Source organism: Pinus tabuliformis, chromosome 9 (assembly GCF_031772625.1).
Source record: "Pinus tabuliformis cultivar Carrire ecotype Pingquan chromosome 9, CPIR1, whole genome shotgun sequence".
Lineage (NCBI taxonomy): Eukaryota > Viridiplantae > Streptophyta > Pinopsida > Pinales > Pinaceae > Pinus > Pinus tabuliformis.
In genome coordinates, this window is record NC_142307.1 from 1,119,716,334 (window position 1) to 1,119,740,029 (window position 23,696).

Sequence of the window (23,696 nt, forward strand, 5' to 3'; positions counted from 1 at the left end):
CACGGTGCAACATGATGAGAGGAGGTGCAGTGCTGGGAGAAAGGACCAGTAGCAGCACGGATGTGGAGGGAGTTTTCCTACGGATGCAGCAGTGGCAGTGGCAAAACCATGGGCAGTAGTACAGGATGCAGCAGCGCAAAGGATGTTGGGCAAGAAGGCCTAGCATCAGCACAGGGACCGATGCTGGATGATCAGAGTAATACTCAATGAGGAGTATTGCTAGAGCACAGTCCTCGCTAAGAGGGAGTGTTGATTTGGGGTAGCATCGGATGTGCTATAGCCACAAAATTTGGTGGAGAGGTTGGGGCACATGAGATCTCCAATACCCAGAAAGGGTTTGGGCAAATTCTACACAGATCAGGAGATATTAAAATAATTAATATTTTTAATGGAGTCCCTAAGTCTAAACTTAGGGAAAATAAAATATTAATGTGTATTAATATGAATCTGTGTTAGAATGCCCCAAAAGACATGGATCAAGCCAGATCTAATCTTAGTCGTTGATTAGGGACTTAATCTCGGTCGTTGAGATGTCAATAGGAAAAGTATAAGAGGAGGCTTGAGGGTCACTTGGAGAATACACCAAAGTGATTAGTCATTCTATCCTCTAGAGCAGGATTTTCTAAGAGAGATAGAATCAGTGATCGGGAGAGCAGCTGAGGGGCATTGAGTACAGAGAGACAGAGAGGCAAAGATAGTGTCAGGATAGCAGCAGAGCAGCCAGAGAGAGAGACGCAGGAGCAGCCAGTGCTCATGCAGGGCCACGCAGAGGCAGCTAAGTGTTGCGCAGAGCAATAGAGGTGCCAGCGTAGCTGACGCAGAGCCTACTGGTGCTGACACAGGCCAAGATAGGCTGACGCAGGGCGAGCGATGGGCTAGGAGAGGCTGACACAGTCCAAATTCGGCAGACGTTGGGGTTTCAAGGAAAAATTGGCGCTAAGTAGCTACCAGAAGTATTATCTTGGGTTTCAGCTAATAGATTTGCCTGAAATGGATAGGTATTACTACTAAGGAACTACTCTGTTGGGTAGGCTAGTTTCGGCACCCAGATTGTACTCTGATATTGCTTATTAAGAAAACCCTCAGATAGTTGCACTAGTTTTCCCGCATTGGGTTTTTCCGAGGACATTAGTCCAAAAATAATGGTGTCATGTGGTGTGTTTGTTCTTGTTTCTTTTAGTTGTTGATCTGTAATATGTTGAGCATGCACTAGTGTTTATTTTCAGTATTTACATTGTAAATAACTTGTTAAGGAAAATAACAAGTAGGTAGGAATAAATCAGATAAAGTGCATGGAGGGTTTGGAACTAAGTAAACTTAGAAACTTCAACATACAGGACATCATTTCACTCACAGAGATACTAAAGCTATTTAGTGTTGCCACAGGAATGGAAATAAATGGGGATAAATCTACAATATCTTTCTCTGACTGCACTCAACAAGAAACCCAACTAGCACTGCAAAATTTCCCCTATCAAATCTTGGCACTGAAGGATGGATTGAAGTACTTGGGCTTCAGGATTAAAGCAGATGGATATAAAATTGCAGACTGGACCTGGTTGATTGCAAAGGTGGAAAAAAGATTAAATAATTGGAGCCACTGACTACTCTCCAGAGCTAGTAGACTGGTGCTCATAAAAGTAGTGTTGGAAGCAACCCCAGTTTTTTGGATGTCCCTGGCCTGGATCCCCCAAGGGATACTACATAGGATTCAACGAGTCTGTTGTCATTTTCTATGGAAGGGTCACAAAGAAGGAAAACCCTATGCATGGGTCAAATGGAGCAGGATCACAACTCCTAAAAAATGGGGAGGATGGGGCTTAAAACATCTCCCTGCTTTCGCACAGGCACTGGCAGCAAAACTTGGCTGGCTACTCCTGAAGCACAAGAGCCTTTGGTCGGAGGTGGTCACCCACAAATACATATGGCCGAGCTCTGCCTTGGATTGGCTAAGACTACCCTCATGGAACAAGAAGGGCATATCAGTAATCTGGAGGGCTGTAATAAACACTCTTCCCATCATAAGGAGGGGCCTCATATGGAGGATTGGAAATGGTGGGTCTATCCGGATTGGGATCGATCCATGGATAGGCAGTGGGAATTCCTACCAGCTTCCACCGGATCTGATTACTCTGCTAAACCTCAATGGAGTGCACTACATCACACATCTTGGGGACCCTCACAACACAACCATATATCAGCAAGCATGGCTAACAGGGGAGGCATGGGACATTCCGGACCAATGGCAAAGGTAGTGGAGGAATTATTTGCAGGCATTAATAGAATCCCATGTGCGCATAAGGGACGAGGAGGATGAACTGATCTGGGGTTTTGCAAAGAAAGGGCACTACTCCCCTAAGGAGGGGTATGATATCATACATGCTGACCACAAGCCGGATAGACTGGAGAGTTGGTGGAGTCATCTATGGAAGTTAAAAGCCCCTCCGCGCACACAACTACTGATGTGGAACATCATTATGGACAAAACACCTTCAGGAGCAAACCTCAGGAAACGGGCATATCAAGGACTGACTTGGTGTGTCTTATGCCATGCAGAGGAGGAATCGAACCACCATTTATTCCTCTCATGTACCACAACTCAACAAACCTGGGCTCAAGTTCTTCATACACTAAAAATCCCTTATACCTAGAGCGGTGACGATATTCCTAATGCCTGGAAAAGGTGGTGGGAATCATCAACAGAGCTGAGAGCTCGGAACCTGCCGCTATTGGTCTGCTGGTACATATGGATGTGCCGGAACAACATTATATTTAGGGGGGAAAATATAGTCTGGCCATTGATCATTCCTAAAATCTGTATGAGCTACTTGGAAATCCCGGCAGAGGAACATGCAATCAGGGCCCGGAACATCACACAGGAATTCATAGACAAAGAACACCCCTAGGCCTATTTCGATGGTGCAACACAAGCACAGGGTTGTGGTGGAGGCATAATCCTACATCTGACTGATTCACATTTCTTTCACATCTGCATGGGGTTGGGAGAGGGCACAAATAACTTTGCGGAGCTGCTCACACTCTGACACCTCTTATACTTTGCAATACACAAACAGTGCAGACACTTACAAATATATGGAGACTCCAAGATAGTTATAAACTGGTTCAACAACATAACAACATGCCATGCATACACACTCAGAACTATTTTGGATGATATTATATTTCTCAAAACACATTTTGATCATGTCTCATGCACTCATATTTACAGGGAGCGTAATGAAGGTGTGGACAAGCTATTGAAAGAAGCAATGCATCGTCCTCGAGGAGAATGGATGATTACAGAGCACTCACCTGAGTGGACCTATCGCTTTTTCCATAGACCATATATGGATCAAGAACTACAAAGGGCAGACAGGCCCTAATTTTATCAGCTTCTTTTTGTTTATATCTTTTTGTCAAACATAACAGCAATCACCAATGGTGAAATTTTGAAACATGTAATTAATATGTATATGATCAACTGCCATCAGTATACCCATCACAAGGTCATTTTGTAGTAATTTACAGTTTTGTTTTTACAAACTTTTCACGGTTGACTACGATCACAATACATGCATATGCATATGGCATTTAAAGCATGTAATTTTCACTAATTAATGGAAATTACGATTTTTTCTCCCCGGGAAACCAAAAAAAAAAACTTTCAGCAATTAAAATGCAGCAAAAATATAATATGAAAAATCAATCACACTACAGCACAAAAATTCTGCCCAAAACAATCTTCCTTCAATTTAAATTACTCAAGAAAATTAGGGCCTAGACCCACATTGAATACACAGAAAAAATTACAATTGCTTGGACCCTGGAAATCGGACCCTCTAGAAAATCGACCTTAAGCAATTCGGCCCTCCTAAAAATTTAGCCCTGAGAATTCCTTCACCAGCTAACTCAACCCATATTTCTCCTTGCATACAAGCCCTATGCACTTGAGAAAAAACCGTCGTTGGATGATTCAACCTCCCTCCAGATTCGGCTCTCCTCTTCAACAGTTGATCTTCCCTCTTCTAGACTCAGCATCCCCCAAATTTCCTTGTTGCAAACATTTTCCCCTCTTCAGCCCTAGAGTCTCACTCCTTGAGAAAATCGCTCTCTCAACAATAGGAATTGTGTCTTCATCCTCTCCCATAGGTTCTCTTTATAATTCTCCACGGGCCAAATCCCTAATATCCAAAGTGATAAACAGCTAATATTAAATCCCAGCCTTCTTAAATCAATGGTGGAGATTAGATCTAAGTCACTTAAATAATTTAATATTTATCCTTATATAAACATTAGCCCAAAGTCAACATTAGTTAATAATTAATCAACGTACTTTTTCCTATGTTAAAAACTTAAGAAGGAGATCATATTAGTTGCTCCTCTTGAACAACCACCTAAATATGATTTCTTTCCTACATGCCAAGACACCAAACTTATGCAAAAGACCTTTTGAAGCTACAAAATCAGCATTTATAAGTGGCTTTAGGATCAAAATGTAATTAGAATAAGAATTAATTTTATTATATGTCACTACTCATGCAACTACCTACTAGCCAAATAAAAGAGGTGATATCAATGTATTCCATGACTCCACCCTTAACGAAATATTCATTTCATATATTTTGTTTATCTCTCACGTTATGCATGATCAATTTTACAACATGGAATCAACGTGATAACGAAATCTCTAAATCTAGAAGCATTCGAATCCAAGTTAAGATTCAATAAAACTTTGAATCAACAACCACATATGACACAAGGCGTTTTGTAACTACAAAGCTTTTCTTACTTTCTAAAGTTGTGATTCTTATCATTCTTTATTCTTCCAAAGAATTTTTGTTTTATAGATTGTTATTAATGTTCCAAGGTTTGGACTAGCTAATAAAGAGAATCAAGGTGCAGAGACAACACAACTCATATCAAATAAAACAAGGGACCAAAACTGCCCTACCCAATGTTGCCACAAGGAAAGGACTTGTGGCAATAAGTATATCCAATAAGTATATCCCCATATTGAAGGAAATGAGCCACCACATGCCATATCAATTTCAAGCAACCAAGTCACCACAACCCATACATATCAATTTAGCAATTCAAAGGAGTCGCCAACCATAGCCAACATGTATTAATTTGAAGACCATATCAATTCAAATGCATTCAAAAAAGAAGTATGTCGGTAGTCCTTATCAATTAATAAGGAAGCACCCATTCAAAGAGAGCCACCATTCGAATAGAGTAAAGGGTATTGCGGTGGAGAGCACAAATTCAAATTGACACAACCTACCCTACTATGAGTGATGGAAATAGAGCTATGTTCAAAGAAACAAAGCATTCACAAGTATTTTACTATTGTGAAAATTTTCCAAAATAATATAAAACTGTTAACAACATTGTTCCATTACAACAATTTTTTATCACAAAAGCATTTAAAAATTCTTCATTTACATATTACTCAATTCATTTTTTGAGAATGGAAATCCCTTTATAAAAATTCAATTCATATAACATTTACACACGAAGAGTAAAGATTTGAATGCAATTAATGAGTAAAAAATTGAGGGGAATAGTCAAGGGCATTAAACCAATACCTACAAATCCTAATAAATTGATTGAGTGGCAAAAACAATGATCATAATGCCAAGTCAATTGTCACTGCCACAAAAAGACATACTCTAGCCCTTTGCTGCCTCAAAAAGATCATAATGTCAAGCCAATCGTCGCTGCCACAAAAAGATAGTCTCTATCCCTTTGCTGCCTCAAAAAGATAGTCTCTAGCCTTCGCTGCTTCAAAATGGTAGATACCAGCCCTCGCTCCCTTAGAATTCTCCAGCTAGAATTCAGTCTTGTAACAAAGAGAAGTGGAAAAATTGGCTGGGGTGGAATCTTTCACCACCAAAACCAATCAAGAAAGGGGTCTTAAAACCCTCTAAGAGCCTCAGCCCAAAATCAAAAAGAATAATAATCCATGACAATCATAATGACTCTCCTTCCTTCCTTATATAGTTTCTCTTTGGGACTTTTCCTTCTTAAATTCAGAGTGACTTGCAAGTTTCCCACCATTTGCCCCCTTTTAATTTGTATTATCTAATGTTACCTAGGTAGCATAAAATAATAATTTCCCCTTTTGAGATGACTATAGCCTACGGGTTTAGATAGGTTACTACGTCCTTCCTTGGGCAATTAATTCAAAGAGAACATTACAATCCCCCCTTCCCGACATTGCTTGTCCTCAAGAAATTGCAAATTCTAATGCTACAAGATCTATTCCCCTTCCCATGTGGTGTCCTCCTCAAGCAAATCCTTCCACCTAATAAGGTATTCTGAGATCATCCCACCCCTCAATCTCCTCTCTTAGATAGCCATGATGGCTTTTGGAATCAACATTAACTACCCCTCCTCGTCCAAAGGAGGTAGCTCAGCTGAAGTAGTAACTCGTTGACCTACTGCCTTCTTGAGGCATGACATATGGAAGCAATTGTTGATTTTGCTCCCCACCGACAAGTCCAACTCATAAGCTACTTCACCAATTCGTCTAATTATTTTGTATGGCTAATAAAATCTTGGTTATAGTTTCTTTGCACCACTTTTCTTGAGTGAAGACCATCTACATGGTTGCAATCTTAGGAAAACTAAATCTCCTACCTCAAAGTTGCACTCTACTATGTGCTTCCCTGCATACATCCTCAGTTGGTTCTGGGCGGCCTTTAGATTCTCCTTAAGGACCTTAAGGATGTCGTGGCTTTCTTGTATATGATCTTTGCCTATTGGAGCCTTGCTATCCCCAAATGCCAAATCGACAAATGGTGGAGCATTGTACCCATACAGTGCCTTGAATGGGGTCATTCCAATGGATATATGGTAAGTGGTGTTGTAGTTGTGCTCCTCGAGATGTAACCATTTGATCCATGCCTTTTGTTGCCCTGACACATAGTTACGTAGATACACCTCAATCCATTCATTCACAATCTCTATCTAGCCATCTGTTTGAGGGTGATAACTAGTACTAGGGGTCAACTCCATGCCCACCAATCTAAACAACTCCTACCAAAATGCACTGATAAATCTATTGTCTCGGTCACTAACTATATTTTTAGGCAGCCCATGAAGTCTAAACACCTCTTTGAAGCAGTGTTGCACACATCGCGATCGGGATTTAATCGGCGCCGGGAAAAAAGCGGAAAAAATCGTTAAAATCGGGAAAAAATCGGAAAAAAGCGGGAAAAAATCGTTTGGCACAAAAATATTCATTTTTTTTCAATTTTTTTCAATTTTTTTAATATCTAAACCATCTACAACATAAAATAAATACATTGACACATAAATATGATAAAAAAACTAATATATAAGATGTTTAATATCATTTCTAGCGCTAAAATCACACATAACATTGAATCATGTCCTGAATAGTAAGTCCTGAGTCCCAAGTCCAACTCAGCCTCAAAATATCAACAAAAAATATGATAATGTATCTCATCATGTCATAATGTCATATACAATAAAATGAAAGTCTAATCCTATTGATTTCCTCTGCCCCTCTTGCGAGAAAATGGCACAACTTTCTCTTTCCCTCTAGATGTAGAAGCTGGTGCCTGTGGTGGTGGAAATGGCAGTGGAGTCTGACGTGCTCTAGAAGCTGAAGAACTAGTAGTAGCAGCTACAGGAGGCTGAGGTGGACGGAGACCACGTCCTCTACTGGTGGTAGTGGTAGCCCGGGTAGCCCTGGTAGGCGGTGTCACCTCCTCCTCCTGCTCCTCCAACTCCTCCTCCTCCTGCTCCTGCTCCTGCTCCTCCTCCTCCTCCTCCTCCTCCTCCTCCTCCCCCTCATCCTGCACTAACCAATCCTCAGTGGGATCCATGAGAGGCCTCTCGGTCTCAACCCTCCATTCAGCAGTGGTGTCAATCCCATCCAATGAGATGGCTTCCGTATCAGGTGTCTTCTCTAGTTGTTTCACCCACAATCGAAGATTGTAGTAGACATAGACCATGTCATTAAGTCTATGGGACTCCAACCTGTACAAAGTTCATGAAATAATAAATTAATAATTAATATTATAAAAAAAATATTGTTTAAAACTTTAATGAATTCAAAAATTTATTTGGAAATTTGCAATATTTTAAATGTTTAAGTGTTAACCTATTGCGCTTCTTGTTGTGTATTTTTTCAAATACACTCCAATTGCGCTCACATCCCGAGGAGCTGCATGTTTGGCTGAGGATGCGTATGGCAAGATTTTGCAAAAGGGGTACTCTGCCACCATACATCTTCCACCATGCGTCTACAACAAAATTACAAATAAAATTTTAAATAAACATAAGAAAAAAATGGAATTTGAAGAAACAATGAAATTTGAAACAAAGTACATACTACAAACTAAAAAATACTTGGCATTTTAACCGTCCTATCAATGACAGCCATCTCAAAGCCAAATAAGCCACCTGACAACTTATATTGCTCAATTTGTCTAGAGATCTCCATACGTTCTTCTGAAGATCTCACCATCTTCTGGACACAGGTTAATAATCCTTCCATGACCTCAACATCAAAATTAAACCCACATGCATAAGAAAATGCAGGGTTCAGGAAAAGCCCAGCAGCATGAATGGGACGATGGAGTGTGTTGTTCCATCGCTCATCAATGACGTTCCATAGAAGGAGTTGTCTCTGGAACCCATCATCTCCCTTGTCATCATAGTAGGACCGAATGGCTTCTTTGGCCCTATCCATGGCTTCATACAAATAGCCCATTGCGGGCTTCTCACCATCAACCAACCGAAGAACCTTTACCAAAGGTTCTGTAACAGCGCACACCTCCTGCACTCCCGCCCAGAAGTCCTCCTGGTATGAAACTACTCTGCAGACGGCCTCTCCTTCTGGTTTGCGGCTCATTGACGAAGCACGCCACTCCTCTGAAAGAAACATTCTCTTCAAATCCCACATAGAATTCAAGAGGGATTGAAGAGATATGAAACTCGTCGCAAACCGTGTAATGGCGGGGCGCACCAACTCTTTGTTGTTGGTGCATTTTCTCATCAAGCTAAGCACAGATGTGTGATTGTAAATAAATTTTGTGATGCTTTTTGATGAGTCAACAACCTCTTTGACAAAGGGAATTTTCCCAATGTCCTCTAACATCAAATCAATACAATGGGCAGCACAAGGTGTCCAAAATAAAGCAGGATGCCTGTCCATAAGCATTCTACCAGCAGCAACATAATTTGCAGCATTGTCCGTTATGACTTGGACAACATTTTCTGCACCCACCTCCAAAATAAACACATCCAGCAAATCACATAAAGTTCTTGCATCTTTGATTTGATGAGTTGCATCAACAGATTTGATAAACATAGTCCCCAAGGGACAACTAACCAAGAAGTTTATAAGGGTTCTCCCCTTTTGGTCAGTCCAACCATCTGACATAACAGTGCATCCTGTTTGTGCCCATGATGCCCTAAAATCCTCCAATCTTTGGGTGCAGTCACGCTTTTCATCTTGAAGAAGCCGGCCTCTGAAATCATGAAGAGAAGGGAGTTTGTACCCCGAGCCAACACTGGCAATAGCATCAACAGTAGGTTGGAAAAATGGATTATTCCTTATAATGCTGAAAGGAATATCACTCCAGAGGAGAAATTTTGTCATCAACTTGTCAGCTTTTTCTTTTTCAGTTCTTTTTAGCATTGAACCAATAGTTGGTTGTGAACCAGGTGTGGTTCGAGGAACAAAATATGATGATGCAGCTACCGGATTGACTGACGCTGCAGTAGAACCTGTGCCACTTAGCCCACTTCCTTCAGCTGACCTTTTTAGTTGCCTTTTGAGTTCTTCTTTGGCGTCTCTAGTGTGCTCTAATTCTCCCAATGCTCTCATGGCTTTTTGGATAATTTCATCATTTGTCTTTAGACAGGGCCCCACATCACGTCCAGGGATTTGTGCAAGGTGGAACTTCAACCTGTACACCCCCCCGAATATTTCCTTTCCACACAACTTGCAATACAAGTTTTGTCTATCATTCAGAGTTTTAGGGTCACCATATTCCCAGAAAGGATCCAATTTCCTTGGCATGTTTGTTTTTGAATTTTGAATTTGCAAACCTATGGAAAAATAAGGATTAGGAAATAGGAATTTAGGATTACATAAATGATAATAGTAAATACAAATTACAATTTAGCATTTGCAAAATTACAAGCTAATTATTTCCAAAATCCCAATTTCTAAACCCAAGTTACCCAACCAAATGCCAAAAAACAATGAAAAATCAAAAAAAATAAACAATGTTTAAAGAAAATGAGAAAATAAAAATAAAAAATTGGTTCTCATAGTCATAACAAATAACCCATCCCAAATCAATGAAAAATTTCCAAAAATTCTTTAAAAACAATGAAAAACAAAGTTTTTATAGAACCAAAACAAAAAAAAATTAATCTACATACCTGGTTTATGGACAAATTGGTGATCTTGGCTTGGATTCCTCCTAAAATCGCTTGGATTCGCTCCCAAATCCGACGGCAACCCTCTCCCTCACTTCTTCTCCTCCTCCTCCGCGCGGACTGCTGAATGAAATAAAAGAAAAATCTATTTTCTATATAAAACGCCCGTTGCCCGCGCCTCTGGCGATTTTAACATAAAAAATCGCGATTTTTTCGATAAAAATCGTTATAAAAAAAAGTGGCGATTTTTATGTATAAAAATCGCGATTTGAATCGGCTAAATGAAAAAATCGCGCTTTTACGATAAAATCGCGATTTTAACAACACTGCTTTGAAGAACAATGCTACCACTTGTGCAGCGTTATAATCTGCTGAAATCGCAAGGAAAAGTGTGAACTTGGTCAACTTGTCAACTATCACGTAGATGCAATCCTTGCCCTGTGCCTTGGGTAGACCTGTGATATAATCCATCAATATGCTTTCCCACTTCTACCATGGAACTGGTAAGGGTTGTAGAAATCCTGCAGTAGGAGTATGCGGGGCGTGTTCCACTGACAAGTCATGCACTCCCATACGTGCCTCAACACATCATCCTTGAGGCTTTTCCAAGAAAACCTTTCTCTGATCTGCCTGTAAGTTTTGAAGAACCCCTGATGCCCTGCTAGTGGTGTGTCATGTGCAGTCTTCAAGATCTTTTCTTTGAGTGTGGATTCAGGGACCAAGTATAACCTGCCATTATAGAAAATGACTCCATCTACTATTGTGTACCTTCCATCCTAGATGAAATCGTCCATTAACTTACTAGCAAACTTGTTTATGGAATATTCTACCAAGAGGTGGGTTTTCCAATCTCCTGTGCTCTCCATGAGTGAACACGCAGTTGGTTTCCTAGAAAGTGCATCAGCCGTGACATTCCTCTTACCCTTCACGTACTCAATCTCAAAATCATAGGCTTCAATCTCACTTACCCATTTTTGTTGTCTTTCATTCAGGTCCTTTTGTTCCAGGGTGTGTCATAAGTTGTTGTGATCTGTCATGCCCACAAACTTGCCCACTACCATGTATTGTCTAAACTTTGTCAAAGCATGCATGGTGGCGAGCATCTCTTTGTCGTAGATGGAATAGAGTTTCTCTAGATCTTTGAGCTTCTGGATTTTGAAGGCTAACAAGTGTTAATTTTGCATCAATATAGCTCCTATCCCCTCACCCAAAGCATCACATTCCAATACGAAGGCTTGGCTGAAGTTAAGAAGTTTTAGAACTAATCACGAGCTCATCACCTCTTTAAGCTTTTCAATGCCCTCTTTGACTCCTCCGTCCACCTGAACGCCCCTTTCTTCATCAAGTTGATCAGTGGCGTGCCTCACCAAGAGAATCCTTTAATGAATCACCTTCAATAGTTGCAAATCCCAAAGAATCCTCGCAACTTGGTAAGGTTCTTAGGTGTGGGCCAATCCAATATAGCCTATATCTTCTCTTGATGTACATGTACTCCCTGCGCACTGAGCACGTGGCCCAAACAAAGGATCTCAATCATCCCGAATTCACACTTTGATGCCTTGGAATAAAGTGACTGCTCCATAACACCCAAAATCTCATCCAAATCTCCCAAATACTCCTCTCATGTTTTGTTGTATATGAGGAGGTCATCAAAGAATACCAATAAGAACTTCCTCAACTGTTTGTTGAATATGTGATTCATGCAGGACTGAAAGGTGATCAATGCATTGGTCAACCCAAATGACATGACCAAGAATTCAAAATGCCCATAGTGGCACCCAAAGGCTATCTTATGCACATCCTGCTCTCGGACTCTAATATGATGATAACCTGATTGAAGATCAATTTTCGAGAATACACTGCTCCATGCAACCAATCCAACAACTCATCAATCCTGGGGATGGGTGCCTATTTTTTATGGCCTTTTTGTTCAAGGCTTGATAATCAATGCACATCCTCCAAGTACCATCCTCTTCCTTTACCAAAATTATTGATGAGGCAAATGCGCTCAAACAAGGTCTGATGTGGCCCATGGCTAGTAGTTCTTTGATGGCCTTTTCTATCTCATCCTTAAATTTCTTTGAATGCTTATAGGGTATGGTGATCATTGGTTTTTCCCCCTCCTCTGGTTCTAAGGTGTGCTCAAAACCCCTGTCAGGAGGTCTCCCTTGGGGAATCTCTCCAAAACCCTCGTCATGCTTATTCAGCAATTACTTTATTGCCTTTTGAGGCCCTAAATTCCATCTCTATTACTTGGTAATTCATTAAGAACTTCCCCAATGAGTATAACCATTGTACCTCCAATACAACATCGGTGTCTTCAAGATCCACTACATAGAAGTTATCGGTAAATGTGCAATTGCTCGGTGTCACGTTCAAGCATGGAATTCTCTACGTACATGTCATGTTGTATCCATCAGCGACCACAATGTTAAAACCCTCAAACCATTATGTGGGAATACCTCTCTTTGCCACCAAGGCTGCATTGATGAAATTGTGAGTTGCCCCACCATCGACCAAGGTTGTGACCATAGTTTTAAAACTCCGACTCCGACTCCGACTTGGCCCACGATCGACTCCGACTCCGACTCCGAAACGGTAATGACTCGGCCGACTCGATTTCAATGACTCGATCGCTGTAAAAAATACATTAAATATTTATTTTTTTATAAAAAACATAATTTTAAAGATTTTAAACATATTTTTAAAGGTTTTCATTCATGTTTCCAAACACACACCATTATAATATAGATGGAAGACAACATATGATCAAAGTAGGCTCATGAACCAATCCATTATATCAAAATGGTACCCAATGGCAATACATAGTCAACTGTCATACATGATCAAAGACTCAAAACAAAAAACACATAACCAAGACAACAAAAGTAAATTGTGACCAGACTCCAGTACTAGTACTACAGCTACTGGCTAGTAGCTACTGCTAGAGGAGCGAAGATCATGTCGATCAATCTCTGGATCATCATCAGAGTCGGACAAGGGGCCCCATGGCTCCTCATCATCATCATCATCTCCAACTGTAGAAGTGGTACCACTAGCAGGCTGTGAAACTGCAACAGATGCAAGCTGCAATAGAGTAGATATGCGGCTACGCTTCTGTCATGGATGAGCAGAGGAAACACCTACAACTGGAGTCCTTGCTGGCTGTGAGACTGAGGCTGGTGGATTGGGATCTGCATTCAACTGAACAGCATGTTCAAGTTCAACTGATGTCTTGATATCTAAATCTAAATCAAGATCCTCATCAGGATCAAACTCTGCTGGACGACTCTCCACTACCCAATTTGATGTTGGATCAACGTCTTCCAACACAATGGGATCTGAATCAGGTCTTTTGTTCAGCAAATGGTTTCGTCTGAGCCGGAGGTTGTATTGGACATAAACTAGATCATTTAACCCTTTTTGATCCAAACGGTTTCTCTTCTTTGTGTTACTTGGGAGCAGGAGCGAAAACGGGAGCGGGAGCAACATTTTCAGAAACACCTGGTTTGGGAGCGAATCCCAGAGGAGTTCGACAACCAATGTCACTAACATCAAGGTACATAGAGGGATTGGTGCTCTTGATTAAATACGAGTTCCATACCCTAATACATGACAAAATTCAATGGAAACATTGCAATCCTCCAATCCTGAAATCCTGAAAAACTGATAAGTCTGCTGGATTTTGAATGAAATCTAAAATTCTACTTTCTCCATATGAAATCCAATGAGGCCGAAACCACTCTCAAACATCCTGAGTCATTTCATGGTAATGTTAAAGATTTAGGTAAAAGGATGAAAATGAAGATTAAGGAGAATGTCACTTTTACTTTAAGAATTTAACATTACCATGAAATTTGAATAACATATCAATAGTAGAGAGCATTGAGTGTGTTAAATAGGGTTTGGGAGGAGGAAATGGACCCCAAATAACATTTAACTAATTCATAAAACACATTGGAGTCCAAACCAATCAGCAAACACTTCAAAATTTCATTAAAAAAATGTCAAATCGTTGTTTTGATGGGGTTACAAGGCACTGGTTATGACTCGGCCGAGTCAATATGGAAGCGGTCGAGTTGGCCGAGTCATTGAATGACTCAGCCGAGTCATGGCTGACTCGGCCTACTGAACCGTTTCCTCCACCGAGTCACATTTATGGGCAATGAAACGAATCAACTCGGCCGTTTCCGTTTCGAATCGGCCGAATTTTAAAACTATGGTTGTGACTCCTTGTCCCTGTATGACCTGTTAGAAAATCAAAAACGCAGAAATATTTTCTTATTCTTGATAATTACTTGTGATATTTTTTATTTGTTATTACAATTCTTTATATCTTCTTTCTTTTATTTCATCAAGCAATTACCAAAGCAAAAGCACATAAAACAGTGGACACCAGATGTAAGCACTATGCCAGGGAAAAACTCCCCTCGAGTGGAAAACCCAGTCAAGAAAATTCTTCCTTTCAATAGTATTCTTTGAGGCTCTTCACCCTAGACAAAGACCAGACCTTCCCTCCACACCAAGTCAGGCTCTTAGATCTTCAACCTCTTTCCAGCAACTTTGACTAGGCAGCAGCGTCCGGCATCAGGCAGCTTCCGACATTAGTAAAACTTGGAAGACTTCGATCTCCCAATCTAGGGCACGAAATAGAGAGAGAGAGAGGCACCAAAATTTCAATTTTCTTCTTCTCCTTAGACTCCACCCAACTCGCACTTCTTTTGGCTTCCCGACTTCAAACTTCGCACTTTCCAGCTTCCTTAGAGATATCAAACTTGTGTGAGATGAAGTGCTCCAATGAATTCGACTTGCTTCTATTTATAGGCTTCAAGGGAGGTCGAATTGATGTCCTTAGGCCGACTTGATCTCTTCTAGGCCAACTTGATGTGGAGGATACATAAATTACATTTGACTCGATACTTTACATGATTCAAAAGCCCAAGAAGGGTCTCTTTAAAAGTATAATGATTCTATTGACTCAGAGTAAATTCTAGAAGTCCTCAAAGGGGACTTTTGAGCTAAAACATTATGACCCAAGCATGAAACCCGTGCTTTAATAAGTCACAATAATAATTATAATGATTCTTTTCTTTATTCTTTTGACAAGTATATTACAAGATGACTCAAATACATTAAATGAAGACCGAACCTAGTTACATTTTCCAACACTCCCTCTTAACTAGGGAGGTATTCATAATATACAAGTACAAGGAAGATCTCAACTATATGAACGAAGAAGAACTTTTAGGCACCGCAATGCCATGGACTAGATTCCTGATCAGGGCAATCTATCCATTGGTCTCTCAACAATTTAGGCACCACAATACCACGGACTAGATTCCTGACCAAGGCAATCTATCCAAGTGGGAATAAGGTGGACTCAAGCTTTTAGCCACTTTAGGTACCATCAAGCTTACTTGCTCGCCACCAACCCAAAGATCCAGGTGTGTATCCAAAAAAACAGAGCTCTATAATCAACACCGCCTTGCCAACTTCGGGACCTAGACATCAACACAACCTGTAGGCCAGATATCCTCCTAAGCAATGCTTGACTCACAAAACCTCAACACTCCTTGATCCAGCAGATCAAGGATGACCAATCTCTCCCAATCAAACTAATTGGCAACCAACATGCTATCAAAACTTTCAAGAGATTCACCTGTACAAATAGAACCCCAATCAATAATATAGTTTCACATGTACATAATCAAAACAAACCTTCGAGGTCTTCCAGACAAATTGATGTTGCTTCTCAACTTTCCATGCTAGAATTGCCAACCAAATCTTTGACAGGAAATTCCTTAATCATACACTTTTCTTTCCTTCTTCATATGTAGCAACATATTCTTCAATCGAATCATGCTTTCCTTCTTCCAGCAGCACATAAAAATGCATTCTCTAATTTCCTTCTCCTATTCATGGCCTTCACTAAAACTTACGGTTGTTAGTCCTGGTCTCATGACACATGAAGTAGAGAACCATATCTATCACTCCCTCTTAATCACAGAGGATCTAATCATTCCTATATAAAGAATATTCTCAACCATCCTCTTATCCTAGGGAGATTTCATCCAGACTTCCTCTTAACTTAGGGAGATTTACTTCTTCTTTACGTCATCGAAGAATCTTTCATGGTTTTCATTCTTCTTATCAGAGTCATTCATATATCATGCTTAACACATCAATTTTACTTACGATCATCTTCACCATCTTGAAGATGATGTACCTACACAACTTAGATAGCAAGTGCAACCAAATCTATAGAAGCATGAAGTTAGCCATATCAGAATCATGGAAGCATTTCAACTTTATACATATCAGATACCCAAACTTAATTACAAACATACTCTTCAACATATTGCTAGGAACTTTGTCATAAACCCTAGACTAATTCATAACAACCGTCATTCCATCTACGGTTTCAATGTTTCCTTCAAAGGTGTAACATACCCTACTACAACATATAACAAACCCTAGAAACAATTCAAATATAGATCTACAAGGTATCTAACAACTTTCAGAATTCACATGTTAGATGTTCCACTAGGGTTTCATACAAATCCTAGATTGCATACAAGAGAATCAATCAAAACCAATCACAGCTTAGTCATTAACATGACCAGCTTCCACTAGGGTTAGTTGCGATCCCTAGAATTTCAACCATCAATCACAACTAAAACTCAGATTTCAACGATCTTTTACAAATCTCAAATTATCACATTGTCATCATACATCAGAGATTTTTACTTCTACTATGGTTTAACTCCAAAACCCTAGAATTTCATTTTTCACAATCTCAACAATCATTATATAAATAGATCTCAGATTGGTACATATACTAGAGATTTTACTACTATTAGGGTTTAGTTGCGAAACCCTAGATTTCCAAATATCATCATCCTACAATCTCATACAAGGACTTATATTAAATCCTACGACTTATGACCATCAATAATTAAGTCAACACATATATCTAGGAATTCATCAGTATATCATAAGCACATCATATGTCAAACATCATTAATACATTAGACATATAATTGACCTAGACCAAGCTAGGTTTTCAAACAAATATCACTTAACCCTAACAAGTTAAGATTTCATGATCATACTGAAATCCCAAACATGACATCACCAACAAGAACTTCAAATAGCATTTCACAATATCCCTACGTGGTTTCGGGTTTCAAACATTCACATTAACACACCCTTAGATTAGGGTTTTCCAGACAACCTGTCTAAGGTTCTATAAAATCAGTTACAAATAGGAGTGGGGTAGATTTATCAAGTGATGAATCACTCAAAATAAGAATCAATATGATTCACTATAGCTAGTCACAACAATGTTAGTAATAGATTGTCAAATGAATAAACATTTATTATAAAGAAATCAATGTTTTAAAGCATACCTTTGTTCCTTGACAAACCTTGTCTTGAGTGGTCCTCTTTCATACTCCTTGAGAATATAGCAGATGTTTTCCTAATCAAGACAATAGAGGGAGAATGGTGATTAGTATTAATATAATCAAAACTAAATGAGTACATGAAACCAAAAACTAAAAGGAAATGAGATACTTATCTTTGGGAGTTGTTGGGGGCTCCATTGAAAGCTTGAGGGATACCTATAAACTTACAAAAAACAAACAATGTTTTTTTCCAAAAACATGTTAAAAACCTATAAATTCAAAAACATCAAAAACACAAAATAGAATATCTAGGACTAGAAGCAATGGACTTAGTAGTGTAGGTCCCTTATATCAGATTCTTCGGGTTTTACTTTCTTTGGGTCCCCTTCTTCATCAATGTTAGCATGATCTCTATCTCTCTTCTTATTCTTTGGATTGTCAAGGCAGTCAACCCTGTAATGACCCTTCTTATGACATTGATAGCATTCTACCTTGGACATGTCAACTTTCTTCCTTGGTCCTTTTGATTTCTTTCCTTTATGTTGAGCAATGTAGGCAATTGATACTCCTTCAGGATTGGCAACTAGAGAGATCCTCAACTCTTCTTGACTACAGGCAGTCCATAGTTCTTCAAAAGTGGGAGCCTTCTTCCAACTATTAAGCCCTGCAGCAAATGCACCCCAAGTAGTCGGCAATCCTAATAAAGTGATGATCGCGAGTTCTTTGTCTAGAACAATTTCATCAATGGCAAAAGATCATCTTTGATTCTTGCTATCTTCACAAAGAAGGAGGTCATTGTATCTTCTATAGTCATCTTTGTGGTCCTTAGTTCATTATTCAAGCTTGCCACTTGACCAATGTTCTTAATAGTGAATAATTTTGACAAGGCTTCATACATTTCTTGAGCACGATTGATGTTGGCTATGAATGGGACAAGGTTGTCCTTTATTCCTTCTACCATTAGAGTTGTGGCCACCAATTCTAGTTCCCTGAATTTCACTTTGTCAGCATCACTGGAGTCATTTGTAGGCTTCTTTACATTTCCTTTGACCAAGTCTAGTACCTTGTTCTTTTCAAGGATGACGTCAATCATTTTCTTCCAAGACCTGTAGTTTGAGGCTCCTTCAAGTTTGTTCTCTCCCTTGATTATGTTAGACATCTTCCTTGAATATAGTAGATTCCTTCCCTGAGATAATCCCTTTGAATGGTTCCCTGATCAAGTACTTGAGATTGCCTTTTTCTTCTTTCTTCACCAAAGCTCTGATACAATGTTAGAAAATCAGAAAGGCAGAAATATTTTCTTATTCTTGATAATTACTTATGATGTTCTTGATTTGTTATTACGATTCTTTATATCTTATTTCTTTTAGTTCATCAAGCAATTACCAAAGTGAAAGCATATAAAACAATGGACACCAGATGTAGGCACTATGCAAGGACAAAACTCCCCTCAAGGGGAAAACCCAGTCAAGAAAAATCTTCCTTTCAATAGTATTCTTTGAGACTCTTCCCTAGTGTTCCACGGGACTCGCCCCCACCCCTTGGGGTCTAGATTCCTAGCTCCCCTGCACTTCGGGGACTTGGGGACGAGAAGGGGTCGTTTCCCCACACCCAAAAAACAGGGTACGCAGGAGGACGTGACAGGGGGATGTTTCTTTGTGCTGAGGGTTCGTTTCCAAAAGGGGGACATGGGGGGTCGAGGGGGAACATGGGGGTCGAGGGGCCCGATTTTTTTAAATAAACTTTTGTTTATAATTAAAATTTAACATTAATTTTAATACTTTAGGGTTTCAATTCGTTTTATTATAAATTTAATTCATTATTCGCCCTGGCCCCTCACTCCATTTGCAAGACGCTCCTACTTCCTCTGCAACAAAGAGGAATTGGTCCACATATAGCTTCATCCACTCTATCAAGAGGAACAAGCTTACCTCTAAAAGAGCGGAGAAGCTAGTTGTTGTGCATAGTGACATACGTCTTGAGCATAGGAAGACACCTCAGTATTTGAAGGAACTAGCAACACGATGAGATGTTGATCCAGAGGACGATGCACAAGTAGATATGGAGGAGAGACTTGATGAGAGACAAATGGGGTTGGTTGGTGTGCCACTTAGCATATTTGAGAATGCTAGTGATTCAAATTCAAATGGTGATATGCTTGATCCTTATTTATTAATGCAATAGCTAGATGCAGAGACTAGCCAGGCATTACCTTGAAGCTTAAGCAAAATTATGCTCATTTATCTTTCGATATGTTGATGTTCTTATGTTATTCTGACTCTAAAATTTTGACTCTTGATGTATCAAACTTGACTTTTATTATTTTATGTCAATATTCACTGTTCAGTATTCAATGTTCATAGTAGGAAGTGGAACATCAATATAGTTTAAACTTTAATCATAATGTATGATGTATGATTATAAATTAGAATTTTAAATTTATATGATATTAGATAATAATATTCATATCAATGATCATGCTTTGCAGCGTTTCAATTCAAACCCAATTGTCATAGTGGACTCAATTTATAAATTATATTTTATATTTATAAGCTTTTAAGACCTTGACATCCCCCCCACGTTTCCTAAAAATTGGCATGGAGCTTTTGCATAGGTCGCTCCCGCGTATCCTCGCTCCCTTGCCCCCTCATCTCGGAACCTTGGTGGAACATTGCTCTTCACCCTAGACAAAGACCAGACCTTCCCTCCACACCAAGTCAACCTCCCAAATCTTCGGCCTCTTTCCAGCAACTTCGACTGGGCAGCAGCTTTCGGCAACAATGAAACTTGGAAGACTTCGATCTCCCAATCTAGGGCACGAAACATAGAGAGAGGCACCAAAATTTCAATTTTTTTCTTTTCCTTAGACTCCACCCAACTCGCTCTTCTTTTGGCTTCCTGGCTTCAGACTTCGCACTTCCCAGCTTTCTTAGAGATATCAAACTTCTTGTTGGAAAATGTAACTAGGTTCAGTCTTCATTTAATGTATTTGAGTCATCTTGTAATGTACTTGTTAAAAGAATAAAGAAAATATTTATTATTATTATTATTGTGACTTATTAAAGCATGGGTTTCATGCTTGGGTCACCATGTTTTAGGTCAAAGTCCCCATTGAGGACTTCTAGGATTTATTATGATTCAATAGAGTCATTGTACTTTTAAAGAGACGCTTCTTGGGCTTTTGAATCATGTAAAAAGGTTAAGTATTGAGTCAAATATAATTTATGCATCCTCCACACCAAGCCGACCTAGAAGAGATCAAGTCGGCCTAAGGACATTAATTCGACCTCACATGGAGCCTATAAATACAAGCAAATCAAATTCATTTGGAACACATTCTCTCACAAGAAGTTCGATATCTCTTGTAGCTGGGAAAAGTGCAAAGTCTGAAGCCGGGAAGCCAAAAGAAGTGTGAGTTGGGTGGAGTCTAAGGAGAAGAAGAAAATCGAAATTTTGGTGCCTCTCTCTCTTTGTTTCATGCCCTAGATTGGGAGATCGAAGTCTTCCAAGTTTCACTGTTGTCGAAAGCTGCCTGATGTCAGAAGTTGTTGCCTAGTCGAAGTTGTTGGAAGGGGTCGAAAATCTGGGAGGCGGACTTGGTGTGGAGGGAAGGTTTGGTTTGGTTTCTGTCTAGGCTGAAGAGTCTCAAAGAATACTATTGAAAGGAAGAATTTCTTGACCAGGTTTTCCCCTCAAGGGGGTTTCGCCTTGGCATAGTGCCTACATCTGGTGTCTATTCTTCTATGTGTTGTTGCTTTGGTAATTGCTTGATGAACTAAAAGAAAGAAGATATAAAGAATCGTAACAACAAGAAACATCACAAGTAATTATCAAGAATAAGAAAATATTTCTGCCTTTCTGATTTTCTAACATGGTATCAAAGCTTTGGTGAAGAGTTAAGAAAAACACAGTCTCAAGCACTTGATCAAGGAACCATTCAAAGGATTATCTCAAGGAAGAAATCTACTATATTCAAGGAAGATGTCTACCACAATCAAGGGATAGAACAAACTTGAAGGGGCCTCAAACTACAGGTCCTCGAAGAAGAGGATTGACCCCATCCTTGAAAAGAACAAGGTACTAGACATGGTCAAAGGAAAAGTAAAGAAGACTACAGAGGGTTCCAGTGACGCTGACAAAGTGAAATTCGGGGAAATAGAATTGGTGGCCATGACTCTAATGATGGAAGAAATAAAGGACAACCTTGTCCCATTCATAGCTAACATCGATCATGCTCAAGAAATGTATGAAGCCTTGTCAAAGTTATTTACTATTAAGAATATTGGTCAAGTAGTAAGCTTAAAGAATGAGCTAAGGACCACAAAGATGACCAAAGAAGACACAATGGCATCCTTCTTTGTGAAGATAGCAAGCATCGGGGATGATCTTTTGGCCATTGATGAAATTGTTCCAGACAAAGAACTCGTGATCACTGTCCTGTTAGGATTGTCATCCACTTGGTGTGCATTTGCTGCAGGACTTAATAGTTGGAAGGTAGCTCCCACTTTTGAAGAACTATGGACTGCTTGCAGTCAGGAAGAATTAAGGATCTCATTAGTTGTCAATCCTGAAGGAGTATCAAATGCCTACATTGCTCAACATAAAGGAAAGAAATCGAAAGGACCAAGTTGGAAAGTTGACATGTCTAAGGCAGAATGTTATCAATGTCATAAGGGTCATTATAGGAGCGACTGTCCCGACAATCCAAGAAACAAGAAGAGAGAAAGAGATCAAGCCAACATTGTTGAAGAAGGAGACCCAAAGAAAGTCAAGCTCAAAGGATCTGACATTAGGGACTTAGACTACTAAGTCCTTTGATTGTAGCTTTAGATATCTTATTTTATATTTTTGTATGTTTTAGAACTTATAGGTTTTTAGCATATTTTTGGAAAAGACATTTTTTATTATTTTTATAAGTTTGTAGGTATCCCTCAAGCTTTGGAGGGAACTCCCAAAGATAGGTATCTCATTTCATTTTAGTTTTTGGTTTCATGTACTCATTCAGTTCTGATTGTATTAAATACTAATCACCATTCTCCCTCTATTGTCTTGATTAGGAGGACATCTACTATATCCTCAAGGAGTATGGAAGGAAGTCTCATGTCCCCATTTTTATTCTTCTTCATAGTACAGCCAAGGTGGATTTCTAGGGCAGGGGATGGCCAGGTTAGTGAAGCAGGTTTATGTCATCAAGGGTCTCGATGGAATTTTGAGGAGTTTTTATGGGATTTGATGGCATTCGCTTGGCATATTCCATCATCTGCACGGTTTTCCTTTCGTTCCATCGCATTCCGACAACTTTCAAAAATCAGCATTATTATTGGCCATAACTTAATTAATTATGCTCAAGGTGGCATTCCGGGGAGATTAATTGATGGAACACCTCAGTGTAATAGCTCGTTGGAACCGAAACGAGAAGATCTACAAGATGGGATGGTTAGATATGAGTTTCAATGACCTGAGGAGACGTGGTGGCCAATTTACCCTTTTCCCGCATTAAAAAGAATATTTTAATTAAAATAAAAGAGCGAAAGTGCTCCATGATTAAAATAATAATGAAATAGAAGGTTCCAGAGGAGTCCATCAAATCTATAAAAGAGGAGGAGGAGACCACTGCAGGACATCTTGGATTTGTGCATTGTTTTTGTGGAGAGGTTTGAGAATTCGATTCTCTACTTGAGCAGTAGCCACAGGGCAGAAACCCTCGGGTCATTCGGGTCATTCAGTGAGAGTGGGCGAGCACCCATCTCTTCCCTTGGTGAATCCATTCAAGGTTCACAGGTTGCAGTGTATTGTTTTTCAGTTTTGTTTGGAGGCTGATAGTGCATTATTGTAGATTTGTTTGAGGCCAATTTATCTCAACTA

The 23,696-nt window shown here is 39.6% G+C and overlaps 2 protein-coding genes across 2 annotated transcripts in view; both read right to left on the bottom strand.

The window, feature by feature from the left end:
- The window catches only part of LOC149152584 (ATP-dependent 6-phosphofructokinase 6-like), a 269,302-nt gene that overhangs the window by 175,103 nt on the left and 70,503 nt on the right, over window positions 1–23,696 (bottom strand). The window lies entirely within an intron of this gene.
- On the bottom strand, window positions 7,671–9,763 carry LOC149152585 (uncharacterized). Its single transcript, XM_089440452.1, has 2 exons — window positions 8,135–9,763; window positions 7,671–8,010 (listed from the first exon to the last, which is right to left on the bottom strand). Exon 1 carries the CDS (start codon window positions 9,674–9,676, stop codon window positions 8,372–8,374), a length of 1,305 nt encoding a protein of 434 aa, XP_089296578.1. The 5' UTR covers window positions 9,677–9,763; the 3' UTR covers window positions 7,671–8,010; window positions 8,135–8,371.